This window comes from Candoia aspera, chromosome 5 (genome assembly GCF_035149785.1).
Source record: "Candoia aspera isolate rCanAsp1 chromosome 5, rCanAsp1.hap2, whole genome shotgun sequence".
In the NCBI taxonomy this organism is placed as follows: Eukaryota; Metazoa; Chordata; class Lepidosauria; order Squamata; family Boidae; genus Candoia; species Candoia aspera.
The window spans coordinates 98232805-98260294 of NC_086157.1; the positions used below are offsets into that span (position 1 = coordinate 98232805).

Here is a 27490-nt window from a genome sequence, read left to right on the forward strand (position 1 = left end):
GCGTGTGTGCGTTCTGTGTATGTTTTGAATAGTTTGGCATAGCTATTTGACTGCTGCCGAAGGTTCTCTGAATGTTAAAAACAACAGCGCCCCCAAAACCTGTGCCACTCATCCGAGGTTACACTCACTCCCTTTGCATATCTTTACAGTATATTATCTCTCACAGCTTTACAAATGCGTCAGCCAGGGCCAAAGCAAACATTTCTGTCCCGAAGCCTTTAAAAAGCAAATATTTGAGGAGAAACGCGCAGCCTCCACCATTAACCCTGAGCCACCTTGAGACAGGGAGATCCCGCCCCTCTCCAAATCAGAGATTGGCGCGTTCCGGCTATCAGGCTCAAGCGGTCTCGCTGGGATTAGTCAAGCGGGCTGTCAATTACTCAGGTGTCTCTTCTACAGGTAGGGGTTGGGCGCTTTGACTACCTGTTTTAAAGCTCTTCGATTGGTACCGGTTTTAGTTCGCCCTGTCCCGGCTCGCGGGGGAGAGTGAGCTGTAGTCGCCCCCTTATTCACTCGTTGGATCCGGACAGCGGCGCGGCGCTGCGCTGCGCTTCCCAGGCCGGCTGCTCTGGGCGATGCCGGTGAGAAAGCGCGAGAGTCAAAGGTGAACAGCCCCGGCTGACCTCCAAAGCGCCAAATCCAGAATGACTCGGTCATCCCGTGGAGTAGATCTGAGTTCTTTAAATGGCGAGGAAGCTCGGCAGATCCTCAAGGTGTTGGAGCGGGACTCGCAACTCAAAAGAGCAGAGAGAGAAAGGCTGAGGTAGGAGCAGCTCTCTTGGACTTTAGATTTTGCAGTCCTGCAGCAACCAAATTCTTGCGATCCGTAAAAGTCAAGGCGCGTGGAGAACCTCTTTGCAACTTGTTGCTTTCCCGGAATGTGGAAGATTTAATTCCACACATCGGGAGGGCAACAGATTGGGAGATGGCACCCTTAAGAAGAGGCACGGGGAAGAGATGCTATCTAAATCTGTATGCTTTTTTTATGATACGGGTAACAACTATTTGGATCTCGTCGGGGTCCTCACATTGGTTCATCTAACTTTTATTCCTGAGCCTGGGGTGCTTTTTCGTGGCTGTAGCTTGCTTCACTCCAGTCTGACTGTGCATCCATTCACTGCTGGGACTTCTCAGCCAGCATTCATTTTCTTTGCAAGAAAAATAAAATCATTGAATTAGAAAAGAAACTGGTTGGTCTTGAGGCAATACAGGCATATTTTAGTTGCTTGGCGAGTTGGTAGTATTGCTGAAAGCAGTGGAGCAGCAGAGAAGTAAGGACAGGAGCAATTTGCACATACTCTGAGGCACTCTCATTTTCTATCATAGTCCCAAAACTTGAATTCAAAGCAGTTCTAGGCCACAACTCCTGTAGATCCCTGGTTGATTCATATGAAATCATGTCTTTTTCTTAGACTTTTAAAATGTTTGTTTTGGACTTTTTTTTTCTCTTCAGCACAGAGGATAAAGGTAAGGCAGTGACTATATCCTGGTTCATCTCATATGTTTTTTGATACATCTTGGATATTTCAACAGAGAGCTTCAATAAATTTACCTGAAGTAAACCCCGTTGAGTATATTTGGGTTTTGTTCTGGATAAAAAAGAATAGGATTGTGTATTAAATGGCCTTTTACTACTGATTTATAATATATGACTAGCCTTCAAACATTGAACAGAAGTTTTCCCATCTTTTGTGAAAGAGCCTTCAACTTTGTTCCCAAGGAAAGGCCTATTCTGATGCTCCCTTCACTGGAGGAATTGTAGGCAACACTGCCTCCCAGCAATTTCATCTCATTATGAGCCAGCTGCATGCATATATAAGTATTATGAAACATCCTAAATATTAGTGTCAAAAGCCAAATTTGGGTCAGCTGATTGGAACCATTGAACTGTGTGGTATAAATCAGCATAGGCAAGGCTTTTCTTACAGTTCCCATTTTGGTCATGAGACTCAGCCTTGATAGCATAACATGAAAGTAAGTCCTGTTGAGTTCAATACAGTTTATCTCAGGATACCGTGAGTTCAAGTATCTGATTAAAATCACAGGATTCCTCTCTACACATGTATTTGAGCTTCTTCCTCTACAGCAGTGTTTCTCAACCTTAACATGGCTGCCTGGGGAATTCTGGGAGTTGAACTCCACACAGCTTGAAGTTGCCAAGGTTGAGAAACACTGCTCTACAATATGTTCCTTTGTTTTTGGCCTATTAGCATTTGTAACATAGTTTATACAAAGAAATTGAATATACAGGTAGTCCTCGACTTATGACCACAGCTGGGAATGGAACTTCTGTTGCTAAGCGAGGCAGTCGCTAAGTGAGTCACACCTGATTTACTACCTTTTTGCCATGTTAAGCGAATCACTGGTCATTAAGTGAATCACATGGTCGTTAAGCAAATCCAGCTTCCTCCATTGACTTTGCTTGTTGGAAGCCAGCTTGGAAGGTTGCAAATGGTGTTCACGTGACCCCGGGATGCCGCAACTATCATAAATACATGCCGGTTCCCAAGCACCTGAAACATGACAGCAGAGATGCTGCAATGTTCATATATGCGAGGACCAGTTGTAAGTCACTTTTTTCAGTGCTGTCATAACTTCAAAATCAAGGACTACCTGTACTGTGCAAGTTGGAAGATTTGAGCCTGATTTTTCTGACACGAATTTTGAGAATCTTCTCTAATGTTGTCTTTCTATTATCTGTTTGTGTGTTGAAAAGGTGTTGTTTTCATTAGAAGTGTGCATAAAGCTTACTTTGTATATTGTGTAGAGCCTCTGGAGTGAGGCAATTTATAAATCTTATAAATAAATAAACTTAGCATTGGCACCTAACGAAAAAGGAAGAAGCTGTTGTCAGAATACAGGCTGTTGTATTCTGGACTTCATTTCGTTTTTAAGAATCCTTCTGAACTCTCTAGTTCTCCCTCTGCAGGACTTTGTCCTGTAGCTTGCTTGGATAACAGAGAGTGATCCTGAACTCCAAAGAGTTCAGTTGGGTTATTAGTAGCTGGAATGGGATTTCTTTGCCTTAGGTCAGTGATAATTATTTAGCTAAGTGCCAACTTGTCCTACATCTTGTGTGCAAAGAGATCATGGGCTGTCACAGCCTAAATATTAGACATTTTTATTCGTTTGTCTATACATACGTGGGCTCCTCGTAGTCTCTCTTCTAGAATGTGTTATGTCCACATGTGCTTAGTTTTAATGAGTGCTGTGGAAGTATTGTTTTCCAGTGTAGCATCTTCCAAATATGATAAGGCTGCATCTCTGAGAATTCAGCCATGCTGCTGGGAATTTGGGAAACTGTCATCCCGATGCATTTGAAGGACACCAATCTATGACTAGCGATAGCACAGAGTATTCTTGGAGCTTGCATTGGACCTACCCGCTAGAGAATATAAATATTATTGGAACACATCATGGATATTCTTGATTTTACAACCTCATTTTTCATAATACTCTTTGTCAATATCTATCCTAGGAAGTCCACTAACAGATTGCAAAGTACTTGCTGATAGGACTTACTCATGGCATTGACCCAGTGAGGTCTTCTTGGGAGGAGGAAAGTGTTCCAAGCTTTTTGTAGAGGAGGGGCAGGGATGAGTTTGTAAATTAACCCTGCAGGTATTGCTATTACTTCCCCCTTCCTTTTTCAGTATTCCAAGATATCTACATGGAAATTTAGACATAAAGGATTTAGACAAATCAACTTTTCATCTTATTCATGAAAAAAAATCATGCCTATGGATTTGATGAGAAACAAATATATATATATATATATCCACTCTGAACATATATTAAAGTTGAACAGAACTTCCCGGTTCTTAAATCTGTTTGGTGGTGGTTGCTGCTAGAACTCCAAGGTCCACTAACTAGAACCAGAGCAAAAATGAAAATACATTGTAGAATGAAAAAACAGGGTGCTACTTAAAAAGTCTGAACCCATTTTCCTTTCCCATAAAATCTCTGTTCAGCAGTCCAAAGACATTGTAAAACCATGATCTGTCTGTCTAAACCGCATGTTATAATAAGCTTGGGCCATAGAATAGATTCTCCAATCTGCTGTCTCCAGATACAGTATGTTGGACTTTAAGTCCCATAATTCTCAGGCAGATTGAAGCCAAAAACTTTGAATGGTCAACATGGCACTAAAACAACAGATTAAAACTAGCTTTTATTTTGCAGGTGTTTACTGGTACTGATTGAGCTCCCATGTTTGAACACATATCATTGAATATGCCCTTATTTAACTTGGTAATATTTGTTACTAAAACAAAGGGAGTGGCTTAAAGCATGTAACTCATAAACTTCAACTTTTCTCCTTATCCTTAAGGAAATTAATGGCTTAGCTTGGAGTTTAATTTGCAACATAGCCCAAGGCAAATGGAAATTGGCCATTTTTGTGTACCAGTGTAGCTGGATTTATTCCCATTAGCTTAAAAAAATAAATAAATTGCACAAACAAAAATGCTGTTATGCTACCCCTCTTCCATGTATAATACACTGATATAAGTGTTTACTCAAGAGTACCTCTGCGGCATTTATCCCCCCAAAATAAGCAAGGACAGCAAAGATACACATCCTAAAGCCCAATTAAAATTAAAATTTGGAGGCTGTCTTGAGTAATGGAGTTTGTAGGCCAAATTTTTCTGGTTGTAGGACACCAGATTGGAAGATTACAATTGAGACAGTAACTTGCCTAAGCATGTGGGATAGAAATGAAACAGTGTTGTGGTATGTGCAGATAATCATATGAAGAACATTATCTTTTATCGTTAACCACAAGCATGTAAATATTCAAATTATGCCAGCTTTTTAAAGAAGCCCTAGGCTTAATGAGACTGGTTGTTAACTGCAGTAATGAAATTAATTCAATCTGCAGTTGAACAGATGTTGATGTGTACCAGCTAGTCTACAGAAGCATTAGAAGGGTGTTTTCAGGCTATTTGTTTTTATTTAAGCTTATGTATGAAGGTGGAATTCCTCCCCCTCATATTCAGGCTGATTACAACTTGTCTGAACAATGGCAGAAACATATGATGCAACTGTTAGCGGACTGCGACATTTGACACTGTAGTTCATATTGCAACAAAGATTTCTACAATACCATTATTTTCCATCCCTGATGAATCAGTTTTGAGTATGCCAAGACCACATTCATTTAAACCAGGTTAAAGAACTAGTCTGACATAACGTAATCATTTCTGGATTAGGATCGTGCCCAAATTAAACCTTAATTACCTAAAGTTAGTCACTGAGCAGGTCCCCTAAGCCAGAGTGCCTTCCAAACTGGGAATAGAGTGTAATTTCAGGTTCACCTCTCCTTCTGGCCTCCAAGCACAGACAAGAGGCCCCCTCCATTTGGGCCATCTCTGCATTGTTTCTTTCCATCTGCCCTACCTTCCAGGGGTGCACAGAACAGCGAAACAAGAAGAGAAACTGACCAAGGAAAGCTAGGCCTACAAGGACACCAACATCAATTTTGTAACTCTAGCTTTTTATTCCCCCACCCCAACTATAACATTACAAAACACACCCTAGGAAGCGGCAGCCCACCAGCCACTACAAAATTGATTGCTCTTGATATAACTGATAAAGCCATACTGTAGGTTCCCTAGATTATCTGGGACCAAATCACTGGGTGAATTATTTACCCTCACTATGTAGTAGACCAGTGTTTCTCAACCTTGGCAGCTTTAAGATGTGTGGACGTCTAGACTAAGACACTTACTTTACATCCTGCTAATATGGCTATTGAGTTTTATATGCAGACTCGTTCAGATGTGACATGCTTCATCTGAAAACAGGAGTAGTGCAAACTAGCAATAGGTAATCATCAGAATCCACTGTTCATACAGTATGGGAAATGTGGAACATAGAAGGGTTTAGATACGCTGCAAATTCATATTTTGGCATACCTGAACAAGCCCATGTGCTTTTGTCCCTTCTCAATTGCTGTAAACTTTGAAGGCAGGCAACATTTGCAGTTTCGTTCATATTTGTAGATTGTGATTTGTGCCCATTCTGGAAAAAAATCATAATCAGAGTTTGACCATGATTGTCAGGGCAAGAGTAAGCCATAAGTTGCCCATTTGAGAATAGAGTTGATGGTGGTCCTGGTTTAGGACTCTAGTCCCCAATGCAGGCACCTGTATTCTCACAGGCATTTCCCTTGCTACCTTCTCTTTAATTACATTCTTTTCTTTCCTAATTTTTAAACAGCAGGTGAGTATGCAAGAAAACAAAGTGCTTCCACCTTGTAGCATCATCTTTATTTGCAGGAATTCCTCTAAGTCCCATAAGCATTCTTAAAAGATTAAAACTTTTAGCAATTGTAGCTTAATTATTTTTTTTTGGAAAAGTCTGTTCACTGTACAGAAAAAAAGAGAACAAAGGTAAGCTGGGGTTGTAGGAGACATCCTCTTTTACACTGGACATCTCTGCTGATCTACTGAAATTACGCAGAGATCTATTAGTTGAGTCAAGCTGTTCATCCCTCTTCAGTTATTAAAGGTTTATACCTGTAATTATGTCAGTGGAATGAAAAATAAACAAGAATGTGATTGATTGATTGATTGATTGATTGATTATGTGCCATCAAATTAGTTTCGACTCTTTGTGACCACATATGGATCTTTTCTAAGAGGATCTGTCCCCAACTTGGTCCTTCAGGTCTTCCAATGGTCTACCCATTGCTGCTGTAATTGAGCTGATTGACCTTGCTGCTGGTCATTCTCCTCTTCTCCATCCTGCCACCTTTCCCAATATTAGATACTTCTCTCCAGAGAGATAGCTCTTCACATAATGTGCCCAAAGTGTGATCATTTGAGACTGGTTATTTGTGCCTCAATTGAGGACTCTGGGTTAACTTGTTTGATATTGCATTTGTTGGTTTCTTGGCTATCCATTGTATTCCAGGAGTCTTCTTCAACACCAAAGATCAAAAGTACCAATATTCTTCCTATCATGCTTCTTCAAAGTGCATATTTTGGTTTCATAGAGTAAGAAAACCATTGCTTGCACGATCCTGATCTTTGTAAGTTTAGGCACATAACAGCATCTAAATATCTTTTCCAAGGCCTTCACTTCTACTAAATCCTAGTCTGTGGCATATTTCTTGACTGCTGGTTCCTTTATTGTTGAAAACAAGAATATGTCTTTAGCTATTTCAATGAATGAATGATTTTTATATTGACTTCGCATAGAATTTTAAGGATCCGTTGTGTAGGATTGCTGTTTTTTAATTTATTGGATTCCCAATTTACAGTAACAGCTAAGGAAAAGACAGACCTGCATAGGTGGCAGCACTTATAGCTGACCTTGAAAAAAACTAAGCAAGGGTGGTCCTGATTAATACTTAGACCACTAAGAAATCCCAGGGCCATAGGTTAGATTAGGAAGTAAACAAAAAAATTCTGGAAGGAAGTAGCAGCAAATTACCTTGTCGTGAGTGTTTTGTGGATTCACTGCACACCAGAAATCCTTGTGATTTTTTATTTAAGCATAAAGAAGATGAGTAGTGTTAACACAGATTAAGAGGTGGCGAAAGTGAGATAAAGTGGGAAATCACTTGCAAGTTTAGTCCTTGACTGAAAGGTTAAGATTAATTCAAGTCAGGTGTCTTTGAATGGATGCTTAACCTCTGTGTGCTTGGAAGTCTGGTTTATAACCACATATAACTAGTTTAGGAAATAGTGAGGATGGAACAGGAACTGGATGGCCAAAAGAAGGGATGTTAGAAAAGAGGAAAACCGTAGTCAGATATTCAGTGAAAAGAATAATTGGCTTTAAATTAGCTTTTAAATAATTTTGTAAAAAATGGTGTATCAAATTTAATTAATTTTGCAAGTGCTCACAAAAAATATAGTAGCAAGGAAAACACTGAAAAAGCATTTTTCTCTTACATACACAGTAAAGAATGTTTCTTCTAGATGTGGACAGCTAAGAAAGATGTGGACAGAATCTTTAAAAAGTGAACTATTTTGGAACCATTCTATTTATTCTTCTGCAAGTATGAAAAAAATAGAGAAAGAAGCAACTAAAATTATTGGGAAGATGTAAAAAGCACTTTTTATCAAGGTGATGATGGTGACTGATGTATTTTTAAAAACTTATTATGAATAGTTTTGTCTGGACTCAGAGTATGTAATACTCTGTCAGAGTTAAAACGTAGCAAGAAGTGCAAGGAAAGTACTACTGGAAGAGAATAGAAGTTATGGAATGCAATTATTCTCTTCCCTTAATTTTTTAAATTTGTTATCTTAAAGTTATTTAATGATTTCATAAAAAGCAGATGAAATGTTTGATAAATGTTCCATCAATTGTATTATTTTATATATATATTTTTTAACTGTAAGCTGCCCACAGTTGTCTAAGTAGGGCGGGCTCAAAATGTGATAAATAAACAAACAAAAAACTAAGTAGAAATGACGGAAGATTTATTAAATTGTCAATTACGGAGGCCAAGCATGAGAATATTTTGATCCCTTGTAATAAATTTCCATTTCATTAGAAAGCTGAATGGTAGAGAATAAAGGATGTATTACCACAGTAACTTTCTTTTTTTTCTCTGTACACCGTTTTGATAGACAAGCACTAGGGAGCAATTATTCCCAGGGTTTACAGAGCATTATAAGTCCAGTTTGATTTGAATTCTCAGGAAATGATCTCAGGAAATAAATATTTATATTTATTTATTCATATTTATATTTATTTATATTTATTATTTTAGTATCTCGGTTGCTTACTTTGTAATTTTATGCATTCATGTTTTTAAATGGTTAATTTTCTTGCAAACCACCCAGAGTCCCCCTTTTCAGGGGGAGATGGGCGGTGATAGAAATTGGAATAATTAATTAATTAATTAATTAATTAATTAATAAGCAACTGATGCCTCTTGTTTACCAATGGCTTTATAACCAGTATTGATTCCCCCTCCCTCTGCATTTTGTTATTGGACCCAGCTGGATGCTTATCTTCCTGGGTCTCATGATCAGAGAAGGCATTTTTAACACTCATTTTAGCATTGTCCTTTTGTGCTTTAGCTCTTCATTATCTCATGATGGCACAGACTTTTCACCTTTTCATATGTCTTCTACCCATGGGATACTGGTATTTCTCTGAATAGTGGGTTCTAGAGGAGAACCAAGAGATGGACACTGTTATTCTCATTAATTGTTTATAAGATACAGAGAGTTGATCAGCCGTAACTGGTAAGAGAAAAGTGGATTCATTTTATGGAGACTACTGATTATCGCAGGAAATAGATTGACTTCACAGCAAAGTTTCAATCTGAGCTCTCAATCCAACACCAACACCACCATTACCACCAGCCCCTCCCTCCCTCCCTCTCTCATAAATTTACTTTTGATTTCTCCTTTTTCAGGAAAAAAAAACTCCCCTTGAAATCCACAAATGTCCTTTTTGTAGTTTCAAGAAACAAGACAAGAGTCATAGATAGGCCATGTTCAAGCAACATGCTGAACACAAAGTAGACAAGCCCATTTTATTCTAGAATCTAGACTGTTGTGCAGACTCAGCCAGAGTGTTGCATTTATGGTTCACAATGTCCTGTGAACCCAGGAAATTGGGTAATTTGAGTAAATCGTGGTTAAAAATCAAATGCAGAGAAGTTAGTCATGGTTAAGAGTGTAATGTGAATATAGCCACTGCCTCAAATGTTTTAATATTTTGTCCCCATGTGCACAATAAGGTCAGCTCAGATAGGATGTGTGTATTAGTCTCCCCTTTAAAGATGGTGCATGCCAATCTGTTGGACATCCCAAAACAGTGGTTTAATGACGGTTCAAGGGTTTGGAAAGCCCATGAAATGAAAATGATAAGGTGCTCATCCTCTGGTTACTTCTGTAGCTAATTCTATTGTTCCTTTTTCTGGACCAAGCTGGCCAATATCTCTCTCCCAGAGGAAGGAGTACTGAGATTTCTCCTCTTTCTTCTTCTTGCACTTGCTGCTTCCTCACTTGCAAAAAGGAAGGGGAGGGGGAGGAGGGAGAGAGAGGAGGGATGATGAACTCTAGAGCCAGAAGGTCCAGAATTGCAGTAGCAGTTGCTGGGCTACAGGAAGCCCTTCTGATGGTGGCTCTGGCCCTACACAGATGAACTGGACAATCAATTGCACCATATAATCTAATTTTAATGGGTATTGGCAGAGTTCTCTACTCACTCCCTGAGACTATTTTCTGTAGCTCTCATTTTCGAGAGGAGGAGAAGATAAGAGGTGTCATTTTCCATCAAAATAATTATCCACATTCATGTTAGCACAATAGAGAAATAAGGTACTGGTAAAACTTGTAATAATTATATTGGACAAGGATTGTTATTCTTTATTTAAAAAGGGAAGGAAGGTCAATTAAAAGCATCTGTGAATACTTAGCAGCTTATTACTGTATTCTAATTACAGTGAACATAATGTATATATTCAGTCATTAATTATTGCTGAGCAAAATACTCCCTTGCCTTGGGAGTATTGATCACAGTAGTAATATAGTGGAATGAAAAAGGCAAAAGGAATTTTTAAAAGTAACTAGGATAGGTCGATGGTTACTAGATTCACACATCATATTCATGCATAAATGGGCTTTGTTTGGTTTTGGCTTAGCATATTATAAAATCTCGCCATTGGGGGTTTTAAGCCACTGTACTTGTAAGCCATGCTTACATGTGCTGTGAACCCAGCCAGTTGTGACCTGGTCAACAAGACTTGATGAAACAAACAACCCCTTAACCCTCGCCAGGAATGCAGCCACTCACATAAACAGTCCCATTGTCATGAGTACTGATGGTGAGCAGGACGGGGCCTCTATCCAGGGGGGAAAACGCATGCGTAGTACTGAGGAGTTAAGCAGCCATTCAAAGAGACACAAATCAGACCCGCCTTAACCTTTGGGATTTATCTGTCTGGGTTTTTCCCACACTTCTTCAGTTTGTTAGGATTTTCTGTCTAATGTAGCAGTAATAAAGCACTAGAGACCTATTCCTTGTCTCAGCGTGGTTCCTGGCTGTTAGGACACCCACTGAAATCAGTAAGGTTCCTTTTATGTCAGACTCATCATCAAATGAGCTACTTTAAAATTTTGAGGGAAGCATTGGATTTGAAGTCATGCATTAAGGAATGCCTAGTAGTCAGGCCCCAGCACTGATGTTCAAGTTTACTTTCATGCTGGACAAATGTATTTCTTAATGTATTTCGTCCATTAAGTAAAGGCCAAGGAATTGAAGAAGGTGGATTATCCATCAAACTTTCTGTTAGTTCTGCCTTTCTTGAGTTGTTTTTGTTTGCCACTGCCTTCTTCTGGAACATTTTTTCAACTTCCCAGTCTACTGTAAATTACAGGTATGGAATTTCCTGGCTGTCTCCCACCAAAGTACAAGTAACCAGTTCTGATCCTGTTTAGCTTTTTCAAGGTCAAGAAGGTCAGCTGGGGGTAGCCAACTCCATTGAGAATCTTGATAAGACAACTAAGTCCCAGAACCTCTGGTTTCTTTTTTCTTCTTCTATCCTGGTCTTTTTTACTTTTGTGGAATATGAAATTTAGATGTAAGTTTCTGGGCAGCAGCTGGGAGCCTTGCTTGGTTGAAGAAAAGGACAAAATCCAATGTCATTCAAATAAATGAAAAACTTCAAAAAATCAATGTGCAGGTGAAAACAAAAGATGGCAAGTGATTAATGACCACATTCAATTTGATTTTTGTACTAGTACTGTACTTCTTGAACATGTAGAAGATGTGATCTTGCTTGTTCAGAAAAGTAAAAGAAAACATTTTTGGTTAAAGCTCCTGTGCCTTTCATGTAGGAGAAAAATCAGCAGGTCAAATTTGAACACATAAAAGATTTTTGAGCAATTGCAGTGATAGTTTCTAAAGAGTTGCAGATCAATTAAAGATTTGACAGAATCTCAAGCTAGGAGTTCTCGCCCTTTTGTCTGTGAACCCTTGATATCTCATAACTGTGGGAGCAATTTGTATGCTGAAACTTGGCAAATAATTCTGCATTCTCATATCTAGTAGTTACCCTTTAGCAACTTGTTACAACATTTCACAGGCTCTGCTTGGCAAAGGAATTTAATCAGCCTTTGCTCCTGCCCAGGGGTGAATCTGCAAAAGTTAACTGGGGAGATAAAATATTTTGAGTTTAATTCATCCAGAATAGCAGGTTAGGGGATAATAACAGCCCTCCCAAAAAAGAGGAGGGGAAACATAAGTGATCTGACAGTGTATTGAGTCATATCTTTAGGGTAAATGAACACAATAAACAGCTATTAAAAAATCACAAGGGACAATAGCTTAAAAGCACCAAAGGCAGTCATTGGGTTGGAAAATGACCTTGTTAAAAACTTTCAGCTAGAAAGGGAGCTAAGAAGTACTCATATAATATAAATTCATGAATTCAACTCCCCCCACCCCTTATAGCTAGAATGCATTAAATATAAATATATGCCCCTCTAGTGCCACCTTATTAATGTTTTATTGTTAAAGTAGTTCTAGCCAACTATTTATAATGGTAGGTTACCATACAAATGCAGATATGTAATATAATGGTATCAAAATGAATAAAAATATTTGGATTCTTGAAACAGAACTCCATGAATCTTGGAGCATGATGTGTTGGTCATTCTGAAATACTAGATTCTTGGTAGCTGTATTGTGATTTATGGTTTTTAGCTTTTGATTATATTATTGATATTTATCTTGCTGTTGTTTTTTAACCCAAGTTACAGATTTGGGAGTTCTATGCCACTCAAAGTCAGCTTGATTGGAACAGCGTATAACTCCTGTAAATAAAGTAAAATAAAGTAAAATAAAATACCAAGTAGAAGATCGAGAAACACAAAGTGAGAAATTGCCCCGAGGTATTGCAAATTGCATGTATTGACCAAATCATAACATTGGAAGGGACAGCAATGGGGTCCAACCAGTACCACCCACCCCTATTCAGTATCTGCTTTAAAGCTTTCCAAACAATGGCTGCCAGGTTTTGTTTGAATACATCTAAAAAAATGGAAATTCACCATTTCACTAGGTAATTATTTTACTGTTAATCCTCTTAAATCTGAAGTTAGTAATAGCTGGGAAAGAATTCCCTTCAAAAATAACGTCCATGGGGGAGGATGTCTAGAGTGGATGGCTTCATGGGATTTTCTTGGAAATTCCATACAAGAAATTCCTGAGCTTGACTGTTGTTTTTCTGTGTGTGCTCATACATGGGCTTTGCACCAAATTGTCATCTATATATTGCATTTAGAAGATATTGATGCTTACCTATAAAAGTAGATAGGCAGAACATTTATTTAACTGACATAAGAACCTTCAGGTCTGGATATAATTGGCAACTTGAACTGTATTTGTAAGGGTTTTGTCAAAAACACTTTGAAGCTACTTAAATACTGAAAACAAATTTAGTACTGTATTTTGATGATATAAAAATATTTGCTAACACTATTTTGTGTGTAGAAGCATTAGGCTATTTACATGGAAGTAAACTTCCTTCTTCTTTGCAAAATTGGAAATGATCTCTTAAATGTCTCTGTGTATCATTTGAGAGTTGTCATGTACAAGTTGGGCAGCAAAGAAATATGATAAATAAAAAAAATAAAATCATCCTTTAATTGTATAAGACCACCTGGCTACACTGTAGAGTTTCCTTCTACAGAGTCTGTTTTGTTGTGTTGCACTGCAAGACTTCTTTATATGAACAGGTTGTGGAAGCCAGGAGTAAACTAGGAATTTTTATATTGAACATTTAAGTGTATCCTTTGTTTCCTTTTTCCCCAGCTCAGTGTGTTTTCAGCTAACCCTGTTTTTGGCCTGATGCTTGTCCATAGGTACATAAAACCAGTGCAGGAAAACTTTGGTTATATATGTCCTTTGCCACTTACGGCTCAACTGTGTTTCCATTTAAATAGCTGAATGGATCTTATGTTGCACACAGGAATGCATATCCCTACTTCCATTCACAAATTACTAAAGTGCTACTAATTTCCTTGGGTTAGATATGGGCCAGGATCACTGTTTGCAAATGAGGATATTCTCAGGGCAATGGACTGCAATTTGTCCAATGAGCATTCTTAAAACAAAGATGGTATGTTGAAAAACAACCACACCTAAGAGATTCCTGTTCCCATGGACTCCACTTGTACTTCTGTACCTCCTCAGGGTGGGGAGTAGAGAAATTTATAGAGAATTATGTTTTGACAGAACTGCTGCCTAAAAAGGAAGCAACTAGGCAGAGGAGTGGATTTTTTTTCTGAAATAAAGCATCAAGAATTAAACTTTTGTTAGTTGGCTTCTTGCCTATTTTGAAAGAAAGAAAATTCCTTATATGAAAAGGGCAGTTGGCTGGATCTCTTAAAAAAAAATCTAACAAGGAACCATTATATACAGTAAGTTTTATTTAGCCCAGGTAAAATCCTAATACTGTGGCTCAAACATTAGTTCATCCAATACCAACTTAGTCATAATTTGTTTTAAAAAGATGTCCTTGAATCCTGCTTGAATCATCCAGGATGTTTCTTTTATGAAGAAACAAAATTTGTTTCAAATTCTGAAAATTCTATCAAAAGCTAATAAAGGGGAGTGGTGGGAGCTGAGTGGGTAGAAAACAATCAAGATGAGCATCGTCCCACACAGGAAGGAAGGGGCTTTTACCCTTTTCTCTCCTGCTGCAGTCCAAATGAAAATCAATCCTCCCTCCACTAGGATTGGGGGGGGGGGTGAGGGAGGAGGCATCCTTGGCACGTTCGTTAGTCAAAGGCTTTGCCACCTTTTCCTCCATATACGTTGAAGCACTGTCCATTACCCAGCACGTCTAGAGATTTTGTCCGTTGCAGTCCAATACATCTGGTGGGCAATAGATTGAGGAAAGCTGTCACTGGAGATTCAGTACCATTTTGTGATCTTCTTATTTAACCTTCTATACATGTGAGGCTAACATAGACTTCCTAATCTGGATACTTCCTAGAGATCAGGGTTTCAAAACTTACAATGCTCAGGCAGTACACCCATTGCTAAGAATTCTTGGAACTGAAGTCCAAATATCTGGATATACTTTTTCCCGCTCTCAGTCTAGCCCCCAAACCTAGAATTTCCTGGTGGTTTCCTTTAAAGTGCTAAGCAGATCTGACCCCAGTAAGTTTTTCTAGGATCAGCCAAAGTCAATGAAGTGCTGCCACCTGCTGTGACCAGGTTAACAAACTATTTTAGCTTTTATTTTATTTTAATTAAATGATTTTGGGGGAGTGTGAACACAGTGTTTGTTTGTTTGGCGTATTTTTTTTTTTAGTCTTCCCTTGGCTGAGGGATGATGCCAAAGGAGACTCAGTTAAGCACCAGCCTTTGAATGTCATTTATTGGGCTAAATTTCTGAACTGGCAATCCATTTGCTTCTACAAGTAGATTAACAATTTTAATTTACTGGCAAGGAGTAATTAAACAGGGAGACTACTCTTATTTTTAAAATTCCATGCCTGGCAAAAATATTTTAATAATAAAGTTTTGAAAAATCTAGTTGTTTTTTCAAGAAGAAGAGCATGTTGTAACTACTAATAAACATATACTATGTTTATATTGTCTATGTATCTTTGACAGGCATGCCCAGAACGTAGACTCATTTTATTGATTGTAGTAATAACTTGCTGTCTGGAACGTTAATGAAGTGGAGAGAAATTTATACGCTCCTGGTGAATCACCAGTCAGACATAGTCTGTAACAAACAAAGGCTCACATTCTTCTTTCTATGACAGTCACATTTTCATATTTAGTTGTTAACCAACTGCATTAACTGTTGCATTTTGCTTTGTAGATTTGTGTTTGTTATTGGAATCGTCCTTCCCCATCTGATACGGGACTACAATTCTCACGATCCCACTATATGAGTATTGTAGTCTAACATATCTAGAGAATGGCAAATTTGAAAGGCAGCTGATTTAAGTAATTTATTATTTTTTTTCATAGATAACCACTGGCAGAAGTATTTAATTCCATAATATATTTTTTTAAAAATACACCGGGGGCAGAGGTGGGATTGCACTTGTCAAGGGTAGTGTCATTAAATATAGTGTGGTTCTGGCGTATTTAAACCGACCCATCTCTCTTCATGACTCTGTCATGGTACAGCAGGCTCAAGGCCTATTTTTTTTTCTTGCCACACTTTTTGCTATGCCACACTTCTAAACAATACACTATCTGGACTGTAGCATCCCTTCCCCTCTCTACAGGAGTCTTGGCATACACCGTTCTTATATTTTATAAAGTTTATAAAGTTTACAACTCCAATCTTTCAGAGACAGTGTGGCTCTATCCAGGGTCAATGTAGGAATACAGATACAGCAGAAAGTGATTTGGGTTTGATGTTCTCAGCTGCTTTGTGTTTTAATTATTGTAATATTTTCAATTGTTTTAATTTTATTTTGATTCTGTTCACTGCCGAGAATCATTTGTTGAGATGGGCGGCCATATAAATTGGATGGATGGATGGATGAAAATATAGAAGTGGATATTTTACATGAATAATGTCTCTCTCTTGCTTGGATTCAGTTATAGCATGTTTTGTCCCATTCAGTCCCATACAGCCTCTAAACAATGGGTGGTGATACCCACTTTATCATTATCTGGCCCTACAACCTTCTCAAAATCTTCCCCCAAAAGGGAATATTGGAGACTGGTAGAGTGAGAAGGGCCTCTAATAGAGTATTCCTTGTTATCAGAGATACACAGAAATTGTAGAACTTTGGACTATGGGGCAGGGACGCAGTGGCGCTGCGGGTTAAACCGCTGAGCTGTCAATCGGAAGGTCGGCGGTTCGAAACCGCGCGGCGGGGTGAGCTCCCGTTGTTAATCCCAGCTCCTGCTCACCTAGCAGTTCGAAAACATGCAAATGTGAGTAGATCAATAGGTACCGCTTCGGCGGGAAGGTAACGGCGTTCCGTGTCGTCATGCTGGCCACATGATCCGGAAGTGTCCTATGGACAACGCCGGCTCTAAGGCTTAGAAACGGAGATGAGCACCGCCCCCTAGAGTCGGACACAACTGGACTTTACGTCAAGGGAAACCTTTACCTTTACCTTGGACTATGGGAAGAATCTTCCACTCTGGAAGTTTGTACTAATTCTGAGTACAGATGTTTGGCAACATGGTGATTCATTTGGGTCAAATGTTCATTAGCTATGAGCTGTACTATAATGGCTTGTTCACCGACTGATAAAAATTCAAGAGATGGTTGTGTAAAGAACTACCTGTAAACTCTTTCATTATTTGTGAAAGATCTGCTAGTTCCCCAATTCAACAGAAGGCAGCAAAAAGAAAACAAAGAAGTCTCTGTCCTGTTGGGGATATCCTGGTTTCTGTAGGGGAAACAGGTTGCTAGAATGCTTGAAATCCCATCCCTTTCTTCTTACTACTGTACGTCTTTCTAAAAAGTATCTGAGTGAATCATGCTTAGAAAAGAGTAACTTCAAGGTTAGGGCAGCTTGGCCTTTATGTGGATTTCATTTAGAATCCACATTAGTGTGTTTATATGACATGCTAAGCCATTTCTGGGGCTAACCATGGATAAGATACTTATCCACTGGTCCTCTTTGTTTAATATCACAGATACCTTTGTGGAGATGGATGGGCCACCCTTCGTTTTTCTTTTACATTTCTATTTTTTTTTAAATGCAGGCTAGTTGAGGGCCAGCACAGTTATCCTCCCCTTATCTCATTTACAAAAGCGTTATTAGCACCCTTATCTTTCTCCAGAGGCCAGAAGGTGTGCAAACCATAGCTTGACCTCCAATCCAATTCAGGCAAGATGCAGCACCACGGTTTATATCAGTGCTTTTCAAACCTGGCAACTTTAAGATGCGTGGACTTCAACCTCCAGAATTCCCCAGCCAGCATGCCAGTTTGTACGATAAACAAATGACTTGAATGCAAACTGTGGTGCAGGCACTTTCAGCAGTGGTTAGCGTAAAAACTGATTTATTAGAATAAAGCAGGACCAGACTTTTTCATAGCATAGTTTAACTGATGACCCATTGTCTTTGTGATAAATAACTAGATACCGGGATAATTTAAATTTCAGTGGCCTCCTTTAATATGCATTGAGAAAGGTTAGGGGAATGCCGAAGTCCACAACCTGAACAGACTTAGTAAGATAACACTAAATGATTAATGCTTTTTCCAGACCAAATCAATACAGGCTTATAGGATATTAGAACTATATTTTTCTACAATCTTTAGATTGACAAAATAGGCAGTACAGGTAGACCTCGCTTAGCGATTGCCTCGTACAGCAACCGTTCTCAGTTATGATGGTGATGAAAAAGTAATTTTGTGCACAATCCTCACATTTATGACCTTCTCGGGTCTGTAAAGCAAAGGAAAGCTGAAGTAAGATCGTAAACACAGTCACAGTTTCACTTAGAGACCACTTCACTTAAAGACTGGATTGCTGGTCCCAAACAAGGACTCATTTAAAGATTAATAACTCTTCTGAGGACATTACTGAGACCTTGAAGGGGGAATAAGAAGCTGTTGAACAATATATGCACTCTGTCTTTGTTTTAGCAAACTTCAAAAGAAAAAGGAAGATATAACAGGGCTTCCGGGAATGACAGGAGAATGGTTTGAAGATACACAGAAGAGAACATTTCAAAGCAACCCTGATGTCAGCAGAATGCTGAAACAACCACTAGCTCACCAATTGAAAAAGGCCATGGGAAACAGTGAGTTGTCACTAGTTTATTCGCAATGAATAACAATGCTATCTGTGGAATGGGAGAAAGGAAACGGTTATTTTTTATACGTATACACACAGATGGATACATACAAATATCTCTATGCATATGCACATATAATCGAACTTGATTAGTTTTATTTTCTAGGATAGAAAACAATATTAAAAGACAATATTGAGTCTTAACTTTGGTTTTCCATCAAGTGAAGACATTCATCTGATTAGAACAGAAAATACTTTCTACTGGGATCGCTACGCATGCTTGTAAGAGTTTTAGAGGGAGGAAAATGATAAATCATATATCACAGGAATAGCTGCAGAGCAGTGATTGACTTACTGCATTCAAGTTCTGTTGTCTTTCCGTGGAAGATAAGAGACACAAAGGCACTTTAGATAAATCAGATTGCAAATAAAACAGTGGTTTTCTCCTATCTACCTGTCAAGGAACAGGAACTCAATTTAGATAGATGAAATGGATGATAGAATTTGACAGATAGGGTGGAGCTCAGGAACATGCAAGTGACAATGTAATCAAATATCAGAGCAAGAAGACTGAGTCTGTCATTGCCTTACTCAGCACTAATAAAGATGTAGGAGACACTCCTGTTGTGCTGTTGCTTTTAGCAAGTTCCTAACCAACCTTTTTTATTCTACACACAGATAGGTTAATCATGATTATTGAATAAATCACCATTGGCGGAGTTCTCACACCATATTAAGTCACAGTTCCCACCCTTTCCTTTACAGGTGATCCTCACTTAACAGCCGTTCATTTAACGGTCTGAAGTTACTACAGCCTCAGAAAAAGTGCTTTATGGCCTGTACTCACACTTATGAGCATCGCAAACCATCGAACCACCCCCATACTCATGTGATTGCAATTCGGGCACTTGGCAGCCAGCTCACATTTACAACCAGTTGCAGTGTCCCATGGTCATGTGATCACGATTTGCAACCTCTTGCCGGTTTCCAGCAAAAAACATCCATTGGGGAAGCTGGATTCATTTAATGACAGCGGTGATTTGCTTAAAAACCATCATAAAAATGGTCGTCAAATCAGTCATGTGGTGACTCACATAACAACCACACTGCTTAACAACCAATTTTCCAGTCCCTGTTGTGGTTGTTAAGTGAGGACTACCTGTATGTGGGCCATGTAAACTCACAAACTTTTTAGAACCATCATATTAAGCAGGAGTTGGCAGTGCACTGCCTGTGGGCAAATTGGCCCAGTCAGTCCCCCAGCTAGTGTCCATGTACATTTCACAGAACTGCGCAAGAACAGTAAATTCAGCATGATTCCAGAAAGAAGGCCAAAATCTTACGATAAAAAAGAGTTTTAGCTGTTGTTATATGATTTTGGCTATTTAAAAATACGTTTTTATTTTGTCACTTGCACTGGGGACCTCCTATAAAAATCCTTGTGGGCTACCAGTGCTCCCAGATGAGAGGCAGGGAACCATTACCGTAAACAGTAGCACACAGCCACAGTGACTAGGTTCACACTTGACACTAAAGCAGGACAACATCATGGCTCTGCACGATGTACAGACATGCTCTTTCATTAACTTGTAGTTTTACTTTCTCAGATTCTGCAACCACAAAGGGCTCTGCTTTGCAAGTCCCACAAGCCCAGAAGCATGGAGCCACTTCCATCCTAGAAGGCCTGAGAACACCATTTGCTTCTCTGTTTTTGTCCTTCAAGAAATCCAAGAAGCAGCATTTGAAACCTCCTCAAAAGCAGCAGCAGAACTCTTTACGGTAAGCTAGAAACGTCCTGTCCCATTTGAAGGTCCATTCAGTTATTTGGTCCACTTCCTCATATTTGCTCTTTAAGATACTTTCTTCCATTGTTTTTTCCACCAGACCTGCATAATGTATGTTGGAAATACTTTCACTGTGCCTTTTGTGGAATATCTGAAGGGACTTTCATGACTCTAAGAACACAGAGCAATCAGAACCCCACCCCGCCAATCCTGGCATCTACAACTCAGAGAATTCCAGAAGATTTTGAACCTCTCTCTGAAGGACACTAGATGGGGGAATTCTGCCATAAACAACCTGGCTACTTGGCCCTTCTATGCTGTCACCATTAATCTAAGTTACTCCATTAGAAGAGGAAGAAATATAGAAGACTGTACTATAGTATTTCAAGTGTCTAACTCAAGAACAGAGGAAGCTGCCTTATTAATCAAGCTCAATATTATCTATTATAGCAATAGTAGTAAATCTCCAGGCTTTCAGGTCTCCCCAACTGGACTTACACATGCTAGTTCCTGGATCCAGAACTCTTCTGTATGCAAGGCATGTACTCTGCTACTCATTTGTGCACCCTTATCTCAAAGCTATTTTGACACAGCTGTTCAGTAATGTCAGGTTTTTTTAAGAGACTTGGCGGACTGCATAAAAGTCACAGAGGTATTACCACTTCTGAACTGCAAGTTGTCAGAAAAACTTGCATATGCATTCTTCCATTAGAGCTTTTCTAAAGGTTTAATTTATATGAGTGCATGTATTAAACTTATTTGTAAACAATATGACTATATAAATTTTTCATAGAGGTCACGAAGGTGGGAACAATGAATTCGATTAAAATAGTACATTAGAAGATTAAAAAACCCTCATAAATGAATCCATAAATAATTCCTAAAGCCATGCTTATTTGTAACTTGTCATGGTAAATCATTAACCTATGGTTTATATTGTGAGATATATCTCAACACCCTAATATAAAGTCGGTGTTTTTTATATTAAGTGCTCTTACATGAAATTGCTATTTTGCATAAAAGTTAGAAAAAAATGTGGGCTTTTTAGGTGGGGAATCTGTGCATTTGCAGATACTGCTGAACTGCATCTTTTAACCCCATTTTTCAATAATATACAGGAGAGTTCTGCCTCAATCTAACTATCCCATCCAGCCTGGATGCTAAAAATAAAACTATGTGTGTCAAACCTATTATTATCTCTGTTGAAAAAGAATTCAAAGAAAAGGAAGAAAAAGCCCAGATAACGCCAGGAGACCCTTTGCACAACTGCGTGTTGTGTGCCAGCTACACCCATTCCTGGACCAACAGGCCCTTCTTACAGTCACCCACACCCTAGTCACCTCCCATTTGGACTATTGTAATGCGCTCTACATGGGGCTGCCCTTGAAAAGTATCTGGAAGCTTCAGTTGGTTCAAAATGCAGCAGCCCTCATACTTTTGCACAAGCCTAGACTTGCTCATGTGTCGCCTCTTTTGAGGGAGCTACATTGGCTGCCGATTTGCTTCTGGGTCCAATTCAAGGTCCTGGTTATCACCTTTAAAGCCCTGCATGGCTTGGGGCCAGGTTATTTGCAGGACTGCCTTTCCCCAGTCACATCCACCCAGCCCACCAGAGTGGGGAGGCGCGGCATGTTGTGGGTCCCTTCAGTTAGGGAGGTACATCTAGTGGGACCAAGGATAAAGGCCTTCTCCATGGTGGCCCCCTCCTCCCTTTGGAACATCATTCCCCCAGATATAAGAGTGGCCCCCTCCTTGCTCCTGTTCTGGAAAGCCCTGAAGATGTGGTTTTGTCAGCGGGCCTGGGGACCCCAAGCTGCTTCGGAGCCAATCTAGTGGCTGGAATGAATGTGTTTGCTGCCACCAGGGGGTGTTTATTGCATTTTTTATGATTTTTAATTCTGTAAGCTACCCAGAATCACCATGTGTGAGTTGGGCGGCCTTATAAATTTGTTTAATAAATAAATAAATAAACTTTATTTTACAAAAATACCCCTCAAAGATGGTGTTGGTCCACTATAATTAATAAGCTGGGGCAGGCTTCTTGTTTCCAAATTCAATTTTACCTAAAAAATTAATAAAATAAATATTCTGGAAACCAGTCTAAAATTACACAGAATGCTCTACTTATTCAGAGAAATAGGAATAAGAGAATAATGTTTTCAGCATAAACAAAATAAATTAAAACTAAACACAGTGTCTAAATAGAGTAGTTACCTATTCCTCAGTGAAAACCTGAATCCCAAAGCCAAGCTGCTTGCTTTCCAGGATCTCCCCCAACTTCTTGGGGCACTTCCAATCACTTATCAGAGCTGTTGGAGAGAAGATACACTCTACTTGTTTTTTTCAGCTCAGGAACAGAATTTGCTTGCTCCATGTTCCTGGAATTCTGCCTTTATCTTTAAAAGAATAACACTTTTTGTCCTGTGCCAGCTGATGCAGAAAGAATGCCAGGCAAATGCAAGTTTGAAAGCCTTAATTGTTGTGTCATAACCTTCCTGAGAGTAGCCAGGAATTGGGTGAACAGTTAGCCAGAGAGCACTTATGCCTTGTTACTTGAGCCATCAAAGATCTGCTAATGCAGAGGTGAAGACCCAAAGGGTGTGTGCAACAGCCCAAGTTGTTCCAACCCCTGAGAATTCCATGAGCTGGTCCAAATGAAGGGCAAGGAACAGGAGCAATAGGAATGCAGGTCTGGAGTTGGAGGGGTGTTTCCAGTTGAGGATTAAGGGCTGGGGACTGCTCTTCTGTAGTGCCAGTCGCTGCTGTAGCTTGACTAGGACCATGGCTGCCCTCTTCTGCCACAGTGTTTACCTCTACAGAGCAGATTACCTCCGCTCTGCCTACATAACTGTCAGCATGTTCCCCCATTACCTGAGTCAGCCTGTACCTGCTTAGGTTCATGGTCACCCAGCGTGTCTGATTGCCTGTTGGCTCCTCTGGCCAACAGTCCATGTGGCTTGCCTCTTTGGCTTTGGATTCAGAAGAGACCGTAGCACTTTCTCTCTGGGAGGTTGGGGGTGAGGAATCTCCTGAGCATACATGTTAAAGCCATCCCTGAGAGAAGGCGTGTATTCAGATTCAGGAGCTGTATGGAAAATTTAGACTGGCAGGGAGATGGCAGTACAGGTAGGTCGCAATTACTGTGAGTTTGAATAACGCAGTATTTGATTTAGTGTGAATTGTAAATTGATACCAAGTCGCATTTATTCAGTTAATGTGAGGCTAGTGCATGCGCACTTGAGGCTAGCACATGTGCAGTTGGGGTTTTAGATGCTGCTAATCTTCATGTGTGCAAAATGGAGAAAAGGAAAACAGTACAAGTTTAAAAAAGAAGAGGCTCGTTGTTACACTAGAGCAAAAATTTGATGCAACTGAATGGCATCAACGTGGTCATAGCAATGCTAAAACAGGACAAGATGTTGGAATGCCTGAATCTACGGTTGAATTTTTTAGTTTTCATTTTGCTTTCTGTAACTACTCTGTGACTTTGTTAACCATAAACTTAAAATATAAGTATATTCTTTTTATCATTTATGGAAGTATTTCATTAATACACATATAGTTTATGTTTAAAGGTTTTCATTGCCTATTTCTGTCAAGCTGGAACTAATTATCCTATTTTCCATAGAAATACTGCTCCAAGTAGTGCAAATTTGAATAATGCGACCATTTTGTGGGATTCATTAACTGCACTAGTCGGACCTATCTGTACTGACAATGCCAGATGGCTGTTCACTACAATAGGCACAGTTCCTTATTTCAGCCAGGTTATAATGTCTAAGAAGATGCACTTTTAACCTTTATATGAAATGAGATTGCTACTATGATCTTATTTCCAAGTTTCAGAGTTGTTTGTAGCAGTGTCAAATAAGCATCTGCAGCAAATCACAGTAATGTCAAAATGACAACGGGCGCGTGATGACATCACGCAAAATTACTACCCTTATCTGATGCAAGTACGGTACATAAGTCACAGCATTTACATGGTGATATAGTCACATATGTTGTGTCATTGGCCCCCTTCCCCAAGTCACATGGCCAAAATGGCAACATCTGCAGATGAGGAATATGGTAACAGGTTGGAAAACCCTGAATAATACAGAAGGAGAAGCACATTTTTAGAGGAAAGAAATGAAAGGGGGAAATAGTCAAAACAACTTGATGAAATCTTAGCACTCACAGCAGTCAAGGAATTTTGTGTTGCAGTGTTCTTGCAAAACTCTTTATTGCATTTGAATGTTTCTGTAAAGCTGCAGAAGATAGTTTACAGCAAAGAAAATAATTATCATAGTAATAAGTAAAGGTAAAATAAGTAAAGAGTGAGGTTGTTTTCTCTCCCTTTTACATTTTGTTCTTTCAGAGTTATTAAAGAAGGCTGGTAGCAGAGTTGGTTATGGCTAGGGGAAGGCTGGGAGATGAAGTCCACCCATCTTAACATGGCTGAGATTGAGAAACTCTGGTTTAGAAGCAGTACAGTGTGTCTGAATACCAGTGTTTGGGTACAAACCACAGGGTGGCGCTATTGCCTTCAAACTTTGATTTTATATGCTCTCTAGATGCATTTATATGGCTAGTGAATGAAGCAAAAGGCTGAAGCCGATGGGAATTTTGACTGGTCCAGCAGAGCTCCAATGATGTCCAAAGGGCTTTTTGAAAACCTAGCTATACTTCTGATTGGACTCTTCAGGTTTGCTCTGAGTATGAGTTTTGCTAGAAGGTATAATTTCTTACAATGTTGAGATCTGAAACACCTGAAAAACATAGCCTACATACTACAATAGGTTTCACATAGTTTAAAAAACAAAGACACCTTTCAAAATCCCCCCCAACAAGCAAGACAGAATCAGCACCCCTACTGTGGCCCTTGATTCCCCCCCACCAAAAAAAATCCATTGCTGCCCCAGCTGCTCAGAAGTTTACCACTTTTGCTTTAGCTGCTATACGTGTCATGTCTAGAGACAGTGTTGTTTTGCTCGAGCAGTGTTTCTCAAACTCGGCAACTTTAAGATGAGTGGACCTGGCTGTCTGGGGAATTCTGAGAGTTGAAGTCCTCACGTCTTAAAGCTGCCAAGAGCAGATGGGACTTCCCCTGCGTTGTGTGGGAAGGTGTTACTTACCGATTACAGGTACTTTTTCAGGGCCTCATATGATGTAATCCTTACCTGCAAAGAAGAGTGTATTTGAGACAATTCCTGTAGAGCGTCATGTGATGCCTAAACAAACAGTGCTAACTCTGAACTGATTGCAAAATGCTTTGTTTACATCTCCTAGAAGAAAAAACTTTGCCTACCTTACTTTGCTGTGAGGTTGTTCTGAGGAAGACAGAGCCTTGAAAGTTTTTCGCTTCTTATGAGGTCAAAGCTCTTTCAAAACAGGTGAAATTCTGCAATTGGTACTGGAATCGGTCGTGGAGGTAACTGGAGTGAAAGCGGGATTCACCCTCCCCTCTTTCTTGCTTTGAAAAGATATGCTACAGGTGAATATTTTTGGAGAAGCATAGCCTTACCTGCGTTTCGTGTTGCCATTAGTGGTATTGATTGAAATTGTGCCAGGAAAATAAAACTGATAATCAAGCAGTGATTGAGAATGCATGAGGTGTGTGCATCTAATTAAAAGAACAAACAAAAAAATGATGCAAACAGGCTTAATGCTGCTGCTTCCATTAAGGGCTGCCTAATTTTCATGCTATGCTTTGAAGAACATCCTGATGTGCAGACCTAAGCAGGTGAAAATGTTTCTGTAGCTGGTTCTGCAGACCAGATTTCAGTCAAAAGTAGAACAGCCATACAGATTTGATCTGGCCATTTGGCAACCACATCTTATCTGTTTTAGGAGGTGGAAGATGAAGATTAATCAACTGTTATATTGGTGCAAGAAAGTAGGCTCGCCACTTCATCCTCAATTGGAATTTGCAAAGAGATAGCACCTTCTTGTGGCCCAAAATCATTAACGGTAGCATTCTCCCGTCTGATGGCCTCCAAATGTTTTGTTTTGTTTATTCATAAACTGCATTTTCGCTGCATAATAATCTCAAAATGAGTCTACAATTCAGTCAAAATTAAAGAAGAATAACATTGAAAAACAGTAAAAATTACCTTGTAAAAGCACTAAAGCATAGATTTCAAATCATCAGATCATAAATGCCTCCAAGCTCGGTTTACATAGGACAACCATGAAACCCAGATGGAAATGCACAGCAAAGCCATTACCCAAAGGCCTGGGTGGGCAGATAATCTTATAACCTTTTCACCTGAACCTGAACCATTTGAAGTGGAGGGAATTCCATAAGCTGGTTGGTTGCATCACAAATACTCTCTCAGGTCATTACGTAAAAAGTTGCTAGCATATGTAGCACCTTCGAGAGGGCATTTAACATTAGATCTTAGTTGATGGGCAAGCACATAATGGAGTAGGGATTCTGCCGGGTGTCCAAAGCTATAGAGCAGTGTTTCTCAACCTTGGCAACTCAAAGAAGTGTGGACTTCAACTCCCAGAATTCCCTTGCCAGTCAGTTGAAGTCCACACTTCTTTGAGTCGTCAAGGTTGAGAAACATTGCTATAGAGGAATTCTTGGGAGTGCCAAGCGCCATGACCAAGACAGTGTGTGGATGAAAAATTCCAGAAGCTAGCACAAAAGCTGCATTTTTATGGAGCTGGTAGAAAAGAATGGAAGTATTTCCCAGCTGAAGTGAATAACTTGGGAGGGGCTGCAAATACGAATTGGGGAGATGGCACACGAAGGAAATGTAAACTTTGGTCCCCCAGTTCTGTGATCAGAATCTCATTAGAGCTCCTATATATACTTGCAGAAGGCAGGCAGTCTCGGCCATTAATTTCCCTGTGTCTAGTTTTATCCAAGAAGCCATTAAGACAATATCCAGAAAGCAAAAATCTGAACAAAGATATCAATGTAAGGCAGAGCTGACCCTATAAAGTTATTTAAAGTTGTTGTTATTTAATAATAATTCCTATTATGGATTCCTCCTGTGGAATT

General features: G+C 39.4%; 1 protein-coding gene across 1 annotated transcript in view; it reads left to right on the forward strand.

The window, feature by feature from the left end:
- The first annotated feature begins 545 nt into the window (after positions 1–545).
- The window catches only part of EXPH5 (exophilin 5), a 57580-nt gene continuing 30635 nt past the window's right edge, over positions 546–27490 (forward strand). The window contains exons 1-3 of the mRNA XM_063305807.1: positions 546–763; positions 18562–18719; positions 20320–20491. Of these exons, the coding sequence (XP_063161877.1) occupies positions 645–763; positions 18562–18719; positions 20320–20491 (449 nt within the window). The 5' untranslated portion in view covers positions 546–644. The remainder of the gene's footprint in view (positions 764–18561; positions 18720–20319; positions 20492–27490) is intronic.